Raw genomic sequence first — 13,276 nt, 5'->3', positions numbered from 1 at the left:
TCGCAGATCCTTTAGTTTTAGACAAACTACTTTTTTGTTAAAACGATCAAATGACTGCTTTCAGACTTAGAGGTTTGGTTAACAATTTCAAGCTAAGGAAAAAGTGTTTCAGATTGATCTGAGATAAAATTATTTTCAGGTTAGGCAATCAATTGGAAAACACTAATTTCGGGTTATGGTAATGAAAGATGTTAATTTTTATGTTAAAAAGACCAGAGATGACCTTCAGAATAAGAGAATTTTGGGGATCATTGTCAAGCAAAGGTGCTGGTGTTTTTTTTAGACTATTTGTAAGTTTGTCGGGTTTGAACCCAGGACCTTTACCTTACAGTGATGAGCGCCGTGTTAACACCTAAACTGTTGTGGCCACCGACGCCTCCCATGATTACCAGCGATGTCCTCTTCACATTCAATCAGAAAAAATACATTTCAGGATATGGTAATCATGCATCGTGCAGTTTTCTTTTAACGAAGAGGTGTCGCAGTTATTTTTCATAAATTTCGTTGTTTTCTGCAGTTTAATTTATTTTTTGTTAAACGTTGATCTTTTTTGCATTGAAAAAGTTCAAATTTGCCCGCCCATGATGGTTCTTAGCATGTTGACAGAAAAACAGAGGTTTGACCGGCAGATAGATTTTATCCAGAACCGTAGATAAAAAATGCGATTAAAAAATGTTTTAAATTTATCTAAAATCGGACGTTGTTTTGTTGTTTCATAATGTGAGCCGGTCGCCTGTTAATCTTGAATTTGATTTTTTTCTCTCAATCTTATCACAGTTGTGAAAATGGCTGCCGTTGCAGAAGCGCTTTTCTCCCGGGCCTGTAAACTCTCTTTAACGCAGGTATATTGTTTGAAAATGTTTTAAATCGAAAACTCCTAGACAGCTAATTTATTAAAAAAAGATAATTTTCAATAAACAACGTCCGAAAGTGTCAGTTTTTCAAAGGGATTAGTTACGTAACCTTAATCAGGGGAGGATATTCCAAGGCTATTTTTCAATATATTTTAATAATTTTATCTAAACAAATAAACGTTAAAATAAAGACTAAATCGATCTTTAAGTTCCCAACAATGAGAATGAATGATTGAAAAAAATTAAAGTTTTGTTTAACTGTTTGAAAGACTACAGTCACACTGACCCGAATTTTTTCCTCATTTAATTTTAAGCATTTGTAAAAATTTCAGGCGAGAAGTGTACACATTTCTGCAGCATGCTCGGCCGCAGCATCCCAGTCGAAACCGGTCAGGAACAAAAAGTTCGCCATCTACAGATGGAACCCGGACAAACCAGAGGAGAAGCCTCGCCTTCAGGAGTACACGGTTGACCTGAACAAGTAACTACAACTTCACATATGTTAACAATGATAAAAGCTCTTTCTAACTTGTCCGGTCGCATTGAAAAGAAAGCTTAATTGCTGGGGGTAAAAATGGTGAAATGTGGTCCGTCTTCTGTGCTGATTCTTCTTGTTGGACACTACTGCAGTCCATGGACTTATAGGTGTATTGAGTGTGCTTTCACTACTACTTTCAATGATATAAGCTCTTTCTGACTTGCCGAGTTGCATTGAAAAGAAAACTTATTGGCTTGAGAGGAAATGGTGAAATATGGTCTTTTTTCTAAGGCAATACTTGTCATTAGCCACTACTGTGGTCCTTGCACTTGCAGCCTGATAGATATTGAGTACGCCTTTACTACATTTAAAAATTAAGATAAAAGCTCTTTCCGACTTGCCAGTGCCATTGAAAAGAAAACTAATGGCTGGGGGTAAAAATGGTGAAATGTGGCATGTAGACGTGCTTCATCTTCTCATCTGATTCTTCTCGTTAGCCACTATCTATCCACTAATACTACCAGTTTCTGCATGTTGACTATGATGTTAAAATCTTTTTCTGACTGCCTGGTCATTTTGAAAACAAAAGTTAATTGAGATATTAATATCTCACTGGCACTGTCAACACGACACACAGAAATGACACATCTACACAGAAAACACTTTGAGTGAGTACAAATACTTTGAGTCTAAAATTATTATCATTGAATAAATTCATGTTTCACATCTTATGTGTATTTGTATAATTTAAACAAGGTTTATAAAACCCAGGCCCTTAAGATGATCTCAATAAAGATTGAAACATTGGCACGATATAGAAAATGTTTTTCTAAAACCTAAGTCACACCAGAACGCATCTCATGATCTCCAAATAATCATTAATTAACGGTCACTAAACACCACACATTTTTTGGCTGGGTCTGTCTTCTCAGTTGATTCTTGCCGTTAGCCTCTACTGAAATCCTTCCACTAATACTAGCAATTTCCACATGTTGAGACTATGATGTTGAAAAGCTCTTTTTGAATGCCTGGTATTTTGACTTAATTTTTGGAGGAAAAACAAACTCACAACTCATGAAAAACTAAAATATGGTGTCATTGTTGGTTGCGTCTGTATTCTCAGTTGAATTTTGTATTTAGCCAGTACTGAAGTCCTTCCACTAATACTACCAGTTTCCACATGTATCATGGTCAACATTGACCATTGAACAGTGGAAACAAAACTCAACACCTGAGGGAGAAAACAAACTCGCAACTTGTATGCTCGGTCCATTTTCCAAGTTCATTCTTCTTGTTAGCTGCTAGTGATATCCTTGCACTTATCTTGAGCTTGATATATATTGAGTTTGCTTGTACTGTTTCCATATACCAACAAAAAAAGCTCTTTAGAACTTGATCCATGAAAAACAAACAAAAACAGACTTGTAACATCAAGAAAAACAGTGTAATATCCCACAGTGTAGACTCGTTCTGTCTTTATAGTTGAATCTTATCATTATTCTCTACTGTTGTCCTTTCACTTATCTTGAACTTGATAGAGATACTTGGTACTGAGTACGTTTGTGATTGATTATGATCCATTAGATAGGAAGTACATATACTTGATATATTTGGAGCAATTTGGGAAAATGTCTAATCTGTTTTTAAGAGTTGTTTATTTTAAAATTGGTTCGTATATTTTTTCCTTTTTTTTTTTTTAATGAAAAAAATGTGAAAAATTGATTTGCTTAAATAATGTTGGATATGCAATTTTTTAAATTTAAACTCATAAAAAACAAATCTTTCATTTATGGAAAAATAGCCTGAAGGAAATTAACAATATTTTTATTTTATTTTATGACCCATATAAATATATGATTGTGTAAAAAGAAAAATTGCAAATAGCATAGTAGTGCATTCTTTTTAAAAATAATTGACAAGCCTATTTTTTCGCCATTTCTTAGGCAATAATGAAATTTAATCTACATAATATGCGTGAATTTAAATAGTCTTTTACTATGTTTTTATGGAAAAATTAATTATTTTGATAAGGAACATAGGAAAAATTAACATATGGTCTTATACAGGTTTTCTTTTTTTTAATTACCATCTATCACTTTTCAGTTTTCTATTAAAAATAAGGGATAAGGCTTATTTGAAAGAAAATAAAAACATTCAGTTCTTTCATCAAGCTTTCAAGGAATATATCCCCTTCATCAAAGTCCTGGTAATAGTGACAAGCTCGACAAAGGAAAAGTGTTTTTCTTTTTTTTCAAATAAGCCTTATCGCTGAATTTTTAATAGAAAATTATAATATTGGAACTGATATCAATATTATATTGAGACTAACGTTTGAAGATGGTAAAAAAAAAAAAAAAATAACCTGAATATATTTTGTTGGATCAAGTGCTGCATTACTATACTGCGCTGAACAATTTGCAGTGATGGTAAAGCTGGAAGAGCAAAATGTTAATGGCAAAACCTTTGAAAAACGTAATTTGCTGTATAAACGAGTGCATTTTGAAAATTAAAATTCCAGCGAGCTTGTGTCCGCTTGTCAGAATAATATTGTTTTTCAGTCAAGACATTATTAGAATGAGTGGAATCAACTGCTGTAATTCTAGATCATTTCAATCATTCCTTATGTGGAAATAATATTAAAAGCCATCAAGCCGATGTATATTGAAGCTTATTTTATCACTGAATTTTTCCCCCACCAAAACAATCCTACAGGCAAATATCACCTCACTCATCTTTACGATTAAAATAAATTTAAAAAAAATTTTTAAAAACTGGATTGATTCTAGTTCTTTTTATAATAATAGTTAGGGCCAGTGGCGGTCATCACTGAAAGGTAATGGCCCCAGGTTTGAATGAAGTGCCCTGCATTTGAACCCATCATACTTACAAATAAGCTTTTTTCAAAAACACCCACACTCCGAGGGTTGATATGGTCTCTACTGCTGTGAATACTTGTTAAAAAAGAATTTGATTTGTTTAAACAATTTTCTTACATTTGTCTTTAATGTCTTAAATAATTCCTAATTCTTAGTATGTTCAGCATTTTGCCAAATTCAGTGTCGGGTCTATAAATAGACCAACACTGCGAGGATAGGCAGATCAAAAATGATAGATAATGATAAAAATCTTAATATAATTAAGATTCATCAACCTGCAAACAAATCTCACAATTTCCCATTAAATACTGCGTGAAATATTAGCAAAATATTATGTCCTGCAGTTTTTTCACACCCTGAACAAGTGGTACATGTAAACAATGATTAAAATCAGAATAAATAAGCTGTGGCAAAAGATTGTAATTTATTCCCCTTAGTAAAAATGTATTGTTACTATTTTTAATAAATTTGTAAAGTCATGTAACAATTATGGGTCATAATCTGCTTTGAACAGAATAATAATGCGAGTGGTATGAAAAAAAATCCTTGAGTGTGTTATTAAGGTACAACAATGTACCTAGTTACATAGGTAGGACAAGCAAGTTATTACCTAGTTTTAGGTAGGAGATCAGTTAGCCATTGAGAATTATTTTTCTATTTTATAACTATTTATTACTAGACAAGATTTTACAAATCTACCTGATGTAACTCTCTACCTCAAATGGAAAACATTCTAATAGGATGGGCTTGACTGAGACTTAAGTACTCATGACAACTTTGGCATATTCAAGGAGATTCCTTTGATCATGAGGAATTCTTGGGAAAGCCTACAATGTCCTATTCTTAGGCATGCCAAGTCTGTTTCCTTTTTAAAGAATGTTTGAAAAGCAGAGAGTGATTGTTTAACATCTTTCTGCTCAAAGCTCTAGGGATAGAAAGATTTCCTTGACTATGGGATTAAGTAAAATGGGTTTTTCGTGGCCAACAGCTTAGTCAAAGAATCCATGCATATAATATTTATACTTTTATTTATGGCTGTGAGCTCAGAGGTGAAATTGCTGTTTATTGTTGGAATGTACCTGTTTCAGTCGCATATAAGGCTGCTCCTGGACCAATTGAATTTTTGGAACCACAAGTATAAACAAAATTCGCTTTTTTGATTGTTGAATGTAATTTGAAAAATTCATGCCAGTCTAAGTCAAGTGGGTTTTCTTTAAGAAATTTGGTTGAATGAAGAGAGAAAATTTAATATACTTGTTCAAGCATTCAGCATATCTGTTTTCAAAAGGGTTTCATAAAATATTGCTTTTTTTTAAGTAAGTAAATTTTGTTCAAGATGTGGCCCTATGGTTCTTGATGCTTTGATCAAGATCAAAAATGAGATGGATCCAACACTGACGTTCAGAAGGTCATGCCGAGAAGGGATTTGCGGCTCATGTGCCATGAACATTGGTGGTGTCAATACCCTAGCTTGCATTTGGTAATTCAATATTTTTTCCATTAATATTCCATTATTTAAATGTCTTTCCTTGTTGTTCAGCAAAATTGACAGCTCTGATACAACGAAGATATACCCTTTACCTCATATGTACGTCGTCAAGGACTTAGTGCCAGACATGAACAACTTCTACGAGCAGTACACCTCAATCCAGCCGTATCTGCAGACCAAAGACAACAAGCCTCCTGGTGTTTCCCAGCATCTGCAAAGTGTTGAGGATAGGAAGAAGCTTGTAAGACATTTTAAATTTTGTTTCATTGATAATTATTAAAATTAATTTCAATGTAGGTTTGAATCAAGCATTTGTGATATTGTTTTCATACTACTATTTTCTCTGATAAAGTTTGCTTTTGAGAACTGTTTCAGTCTGTATTGTAATTCTTATTTTATAAATACCAGATGAAATTTTTTTTTAAATTTTAGGATGGCTTGTATGAGTGTATTTTATGCGCATGCTGCAGCACATCCTGCCCTTCTTATTGGTGGAACAGCGACAAGTACCTCGGCCCGGCTGTTCTTATGCAGGCATACAGGTGGGTGATCGATTCGAGAGATGAAATGACTCAGGAGCGGCTGGACAAGCTTAAAGATCCTTTTTCAGTCTTTCGATGCCATACCATCCTCAACTGTACTAAAACTTGCCCAAAGGTGAATTAAAATTTTGATAAGATGGTGTTAATAAATTTTAACATTCAAATTATTTGTTGTCTTCCAGGGACTGAATCCTGCCAAGGCGATTGCCGAAATGAAGAAGCTTATCTCAGGGGTGCAAAAGAAAGACGCACCCATGATGAAGGCCCAGTAGGTCACGTGTCATTTCAATCTACAAGTATTAACAATTAGTCACTTCAGTTTGAAGAATAAATTCTAACAAAGTCGATTCTTGTTTAGCTTTTTTTTTTGGTTTCTGTGGTGGTTGTAAATAAAGCAATAAAATCTCATAAACTAGCTCAAAGTGAGCCTTTGATAAATAAATGAAAAAATGACCCTGTTCATCTACTTAATTTATAGTTCCTCTCCTTTTAAAATGTACAAACCAGCAAAAATATTGTTCTCATTTTAATTTATTATTAGAATTAATAAAATATATTACTTTAGCTCATTTTCTTTGGTGACCCAGGCTGAATTTAATGTGATATTTTCTGTTAAATATCTGCATAATTGTTATTAATTAGGTTGTTGAAAAATATATTTGTGGATTTCACTGTACATCTTTTTTTCCTTTAATACCCATTTTTTAATTAGAGAGATGTCACGGCAAGCCACACTTACTGTGATGTTGTTGGCCAGACCTTGGTCTGCTTAAGACCATTTATACCAATACATACTGCATACAATACTAGAACACTCTTGCCACAAAATATTCTTTATAAAATCCTTTAAAATCATTATTCAGATTAGTTAACACATTCGTGACGGTTAATGCAAATTCACGTCATTCAAATATAAATTAACTTTTTTTTAATATATACATTTTTTAAAATGAAATTTCCCCCTGCATTTAGAGATGCAACAAACAGGTGATTTATATTATGTTGATTAACAAAATTGGCAATAAAAAAATCTTATACATATATGTATATTGTGTATAAACATGCACATATAGAAATGTGTGGTGATTAGTGATCTTCAGGGCCTGGGATTTACAATCTATATATTATATATTTTTTTGCATTGTATAAATTCACTTTTTTCCACATCCTACATGTATTTGTTAAATTTAAACAATGTTTATAAATCCCAGGCCCTGAAGATGATCTCAATAAAGATCGAAACGTTAGCACGATAAAGAAAATGTTTTTCTTATCATACACATATACATACATTATATATTGATGTATAATATTAAAAACTATGATGGTTTGAAGGTTGGAAAAGCTAAGTTGCCCAATGACGACCTAACCTAGTCAGAAAGAAACAAAGTAAACAACTAGACCCACAGGGCACAGTCATACACTGCCATTATAGATAAGCAGGAGTAAAAAGTACGTGAGATCGAAGAGTAACCATCTGTAAGTTCGGAAGTAGCTTAAATTTATTGTTGAACTAAATATATTTGGTGGTTCAAAATAATTTACCGAAATAGTGGAAAATGAAGAAATATATATACTGACGAAATTTCCGAGATCGAATCGAGACTTATTGTTGGCAGTGATTAGCGAGAAAGGAAGTGACGTAAACACAATTTACGCGGAAATAAAACGCAGATCGTATATGAAAGCGGATCCATCGGCAGTAACTACAGATAGTCAGTGGAGAAAAAATGATCCAAAAAGAAACTTAGGAATGTTAACGGGTAATTCAACAACAGCATATATTTATAACATTGATATTTCAAAACATATTTTATATTTTTATCTTCGCCCTAGCGGTACATGTTTTCGGTAACCAGATCCAGAATTTCATTATTTTCATGGGTACTCAGTATTAGAAACGTAAACGATCTGGCGGTCGCAATTGTATTAAGAATAGATATTTATAACTATTTCTATGAAGTACTAATCCACCTTTCTGGTGGTTAACTGGTGGGAATCCATCGACCCTCAATTAGGTTAGTTAATGTGTAAAGAGTGATGGAGGAATATCGAGTACTCCATCACCCTAATTGAATGTATGGTATGGGAATGGGACTGAATGTATTTAAGAATGAACGTGAGTATGAATGCGTTGGTGCTTAATTGGCACCCCCCCCTGTGCAATAGGACTAAGGACAGCCTCCGGACTGCTAACAACCAGGGCGGGTGATTCTCGAGTCTGCAGGCAATTTATTGTAAATAGCAAAAGCTGGAATTGCCAGTAGGCTCAACTTGGCACATGTTTGTATGTACGACATACATGTATGGATTTGAGCCTGTATAAATCCAAATCCAACTGGTGGACCTAAAATCATGAGTTTTCATTGAAATAATGAAGTATCTAAACCACCCACCTTGAAAATCCTTTCAACCGTAACAATTCAAAGTTAAAACGATGGTTTTACTCACAAATTGGTTTTGTTCAGTGATCCAGATCAAGCATTCTTTATTATTATTACCATTAAGTGTGTTTATTGTATTGATTCATGTAAACATAGCAAATTAATTAAAATGAAACCTTAACCGAACAGGTACATTGAATAAATAAATGATTGCATCTTAAAGACTAATATGAGGGTCTCAGACTGCCAGAGGAGTCTACTATGATAATTTGAACAGAACATAATTATTATAGATGACAATGATTATTTGTCGATTGTGAGATGCGATTTGGTGTGACATAGGTTTTAGAAAAACATTTTCTTTATCGTGCCAACGTTTCAATCTTATATAGATATCAGGTATATCTCACTGGCTCTCTCAACACGACACACAAGAATGACACATCTACATACACAAGCCCTGAAGATGATCTCAATAGGGATTGAAACGTTGGCACGATAAAGAAAATGTTTTTCTAAAACCTACGTCACATCAGACCGCATCTCACGATCTATAAATAATCATTAACTAACAGTCACTAAACACCACACATACATGACAATATTTAATACATAATAATGATAGTAATAAATAATTATAATTAATACATAACCATAATGAACCCTTATATTGATAATACTGTGGGATCAGAAAAAAAAAATGTAGTTTTAAGTTTGTAATAGCTTGCCACAAGAGTTGTCTGCCGCTTTACAGTATTTAACTAATATTATCCAGTCTCTACATATATTCATACATGTTTTCACCCGACGCAGTTTCTTCACTAAACTATTTCAGCCTGTTTCAACCTTAGGCAGCATACTGCCAAAAAGTGGAATAGATTTTCTTCTTGACTACTACATAGAGTACAGATAATATTTGTTCTTTAAAGCATTTATAATTTAAATTTATCACATTGCCTCTTATTTTAACAATCCACGTCATAGAAACGTGTTTTTTTCCCTGCTGGGATGTCTAAGTTGTTCAGTGTTATTTTACGGTTAACAATCCAATTTTTTCTCGGTGTGGTGACCCACACCCAATCATGAGAACAAATAGATTTCAGATTACCCAAGCTAGAATATCAACATCACTACCTCTTCAGGCATTAGCTCTTTCTGTTTTTTTTTTTTTTTTTTTTTTTTTTTTCATCGGTATCTTTATCACCCCTTGGGGTGCTGGTGTTTCTGAAAAAACCATTTGTAAATATATTGGGTTCGACTGCAGGACTGCTGAATTCAAACCCGGGTCCTTTCCTTACAATGATGAGCACCATGTCAATGCTTAAACTGTTGCTGCCATTAAATATTGATTTTTCTAGTTCAAAATTAATTTCGTGATATAATGGAAAGATTAGTGAACTTCACATTCTTTGTGGGGATTAATTTGCAGAGTTTCTTATTTCTTTAAAACAGTTTTTCCATAGTTCTATATTAGTTACATTACAGTGATTTAATGTTATAACTATTTTACTTTTTTTTTTAAAGATTTGTGCTTGCCTAAACCAGTATATTTTTTTAATTACTACTCAACAAAAACAAATATACTGACTGGTTCAGGCAAATACAAACCGTTTTGAAAAAATTTAAAACAGTGGACACCTCTCACGGCAAACTGTTACAAACCTAAAACTACAATTTTTTACTCTGATCCTACAGTATTATCTATATTAGGGTTTATTATTGTTATGTATTATTATAATTACTTATTACTGTTGTTATTATGTATTAAATATAGAAGAATAATTATGTTCTGTTCAAATTATCATAGAAGACTCCCCTGACGATCTGAGACCCTCATATTAGTCTTATGAAACACTAATTTATTTTATTCAATGTCAAAGGTTAAGATTTTATTTTAATAAACTTGCTACGTTTATATGAATTAATAAAATAAAGATGCTTAATGATAATAATAAAGAATGCTTGATCTGGATCACTACATAAAACAAATTTGAGAGTTTAACCATCATTTTTAATTATTGTTTTTATGACTGGTTAAGGATGGAAGGAATTTCAAGGTGGGTGGTTTAGATACTTTATGTATCAATGGAAACTCATGATTTTTTCCAGTTTAGCAGTTTTTAGCTGGGTTAGATACTTCATAGAAATAATTATAAATTACTATTAACTAATAATCTAATAATATATACTTCATTGGTATAATTGAAACTAGTGATTTAAATGGTTTTGCGAAATAATCCAAAATTTGAACATTCATCAATGTCAACTATGCACTCCACAAGTATGTTTTGTCATGGATGATGGATATTTGAAATCTGGATCATTGCCAGTGAGTATAACTATAGTTTCTTACTATTGTCTTTATGACTTGTTAAGGATGGAAGGACTTTCAAGGTGGGTGGTTTAGATACTTCATGTATCATGGGAAACTCATGATGGTAGCCAGTTTAGCAGTTTTTAGGTAGATTAGATATTTAAAGAAATAGTTATAAATTACTATTAACTAATAATGGATATTTCACTGGTATAATTGAAACTAGTGATTTTAATGGTTTTGCGCAATAATCCGAAATTTGAACATTCATCAATGTCAACTATGCATTCCACAAGTATGTTTTGTCATGAATGATGGATGTTTGAAATCTGGATCATTGCCAGTGAGTATAACTACAGTTTCTTACTATTGTCTTTATGACTTGTTAAGGATGGAAGGACTTTCAAGGTGGGTGGTTTAGATACTTCCTGAATCAATGGAAACTCATGATGGTAGCCAGTTTAGTAGTTTTTAGGTGGATAAGATACTTCATAGAAATAGTTATAAATTACTATTAACTAATAATATATATTACATTGGTATAATTTAAATTAGTGATTGTAATAGTTTTGCGCAATAATCAGAAATTTGACCATTCGTCAATGTCAACTATGCACTCCACAAGTATGTTTTGTTGTTGATGATGGATACCTGAAATCTGGATCATTGCCAGTGAGTATAACTATAGTTTTTTACTATTGTTTTTATGACTTGTTAAGGGAGAAAGGATTTTCATGGTGGGTGGATTAGATTTTTCATTGGTATCAATTGAATCTAGTGTTTTTAATAGGTTTTATATATAAAGATATATCAATCTTGTGTTAGATGAGTATTTTAGACTTCTGTGACCTTTATTGGTGGTTTTTTTGTTGTTTTGATTTTGAAGGGGCTCGATGTCAGACACGTTATCAGAAGGATGAGGATAACCTGTGACTGCGAGAAGAGGTATGAGGAAAGGTTAGGCCTTCGTGTCGATTGGGGCCCGATGAGCCCCCGGCCGCCCCTCGTTGGAAACGGACTCGGAGGCGGGCTGGGGGCGGCGGGGCAGCGGGGACGAGCGAAGCGGACCAACTCCCGATGGCGGCGGCCGGTGGGATTTTTCGCCCTGCCAAGTTGGCAGTGTCGGCCCAGTTTGAGCATGAGCCATTCCACCGCTGAGATATCAGGGTCAAAATGGCGATCGTGTTTTGCCCACCAGTGGATAATGGAACTTCTTTTAAATTAGTGAATTTGACATACGGCGTTTATTGACGTTTCTAGGCCCAGCCGGACATCTCGCGGCCCTCCAATTCCGCCTACGCAGGTCGGAAACCCCGGGCCGTGAGTCTTTCGCCGCCGCTCTCCATTCTCTGCCACTTATTTCACAAATAAAACCAATACGATTTTTGGCAATTTTTTATTTTTTCGCTCGCAGTGCCATGGACTCTTTTCTAGTAAGGTAGGTCCTCTATTCAATTATTTCCCCGGAGAACCACCAGCCCATTTTTTCCCTATCGATTTTCTTACATGCCTTTTTATCGAAATCCCTTTAATTATACATTCCTTTCGGCCTTTTTCTTTTTATTAAGGACGGCCGGCTTTATTTATTCAAGGATCAGAGTCTAGCTCTTCCTTCCTGCTCTATGAAAACTAGCTTTTTCCCCCTCGAGAGCCTAGCTTTTCCCTCTAGGATTGCATTGTTTATGTGGCATTAGTAGCTGCTGCCTGCTGTTCCTAGTGATAAGGTATCACCCCTTCCACCAAATAGTCATCCGACATGTAGTAATTAAAAAAAACTAAAAAACATTCGAACATTATATACCTAGATCTAACAAACATTAAGTAATCACAATAAAAAAATAAAACCAGATAAAAAATATATAAAAAAAAGAAATCAATCCTAAATATCTCAAACAACAAAATTACATTCCGCCTTAATTTTTATGGCCCCTTCTTTTAATTTTTGCTTAATTACTACTTAAAAATTTCTTAAAAAAATATTCAAAACAAAGCGTTTTAATAATTTGATCAATAGTTCATTTCGAGCAGGGGGCGGCGGTTTGGTTAAATGGATTAAGAAAAGCTTCTATTTGCATAGAGAATTGTTGAACCTTTAGGGCCCCATAATGGAATAATCCCCCCCCCGGTTTTCTTGAGGGGGCTAGGACAATAAAAATTGTACAATTGTAATAAAATTATCATAATTTGCAAAAAGAAAAAAAAAACGTATGATGATTAAAAATAAATTCAAAACAACAAAAATAAAATTATGGGAGTAAGTATGTCTGTATGTACGTATGCATAACAAACAATATTATTTCTCTTTAGTAAGTTCTTTTTGAGGGTTATAAGTAAGGGGT

The 13,276-nt window shown here is 33.6% G+C and overlaps 2 protein-coding genes across 13 annotated transcripts in view; both read left to right on the top strand.

Moving 5' to 3' along the window:
- The first annotated feature begins 712 nt into the window (after nucleotides 1-712).
- On the top strand, nucleotides 713-6,699 carry LOC106662636 (succinate dehydrogenase [ubiquinone] iron-sulfur subunit, mitochondrial). The gene is made up of 6 exons (XM_014386857.2): nucleotides 713-842; nucleotides 1,187-1,335; nucleotides 5,545-5,688; nucleotides 5,749-5,938; nucleotides 6,130-6,354; nucleotides 6,422-6,699. The coding sequence occupies exons 1-6, from the start codon at nucleotides 786-788 to the stop codon at nucleotides 6,509-6,511; spliced, it is 855 nt and encodes a 284-aa protein (XP_014242343.1). The 5' UTR covers nucleotides 713-785; the 3' UTR covers nucleotides 6,512-6,699.
- Nucleotides 6,700-7,912: 1,213 nt separating this feature from the next.
- Nucleotides 7,913-13,276, top strand: part of LOC106662528 (calmodulin-binding transcription activator 2) — a 324,643-nt gene continuing 319,279 nt past the window's right edge. For 9 of the 12 annotated variants that reach the window (XM_024225686.1, XM_024225685.1, XM_024225684.1 and 6 more), the window contains exon 1: nucleotides 11,824-12,375. The gene's annotated coding sequence lies outside the window, so the exon portion shown is untranslated. Of the gene's footprint in view, nucleotides 8,003-11,823; nucleotides 12,376-13,276 lie in introns of those variants that run through there. The other 3 variants (XM_014386691.2, XM_024225694.1, XM_024225692.1) reach the window with 3 other exon arrangements.

The sequence above is a fragment of the Cimex lectularius genome, unplaced genomic scaffold (assembly GCF_000648675.2).
Source record: "Cimex lectularius strain Harlan isolate CLEC.00 unplaced genomic scaffold, Clec_2.1 scaffold33, whole genome shotgun sequence".
Taxonomy (NCBI): Eukaryota; Metazoa; Arthropoda; class Insecta; order Hemiptera; family Cimicidae; genus Cimex; species Cimex lectularius.
Note: the sequence above shows the minus strand (reverse complement) of the source record. Positions and strands in the feature narration are given on the sequence as shown.

Excerpts from the sequence above, each read along its gene's own strand:
- LOC106662636 (XM_014386857.2), top strand. The coding sequence starts at position 786 with ATGGCTGCCGTTGCAGAAGCGCTTTTCTCCCGGGCCTGTAAACTCTCT. Across the intron at positions 5,689-5,748 it reads AATACCCTAGCTTGCATTTG|CAAAATTGACAGCTCTGATA; the intron begins GTAATTCAATAT and ends CTTGTTGTTCAG. Across the intron at positions 5,939-6,129 it reads TTGAGGATAGGAAGAAGCTT|GATGGCTTGTATGAGTGTAT; the intron begins GTAAGACATTTT and ends TTTAAATTTTAG.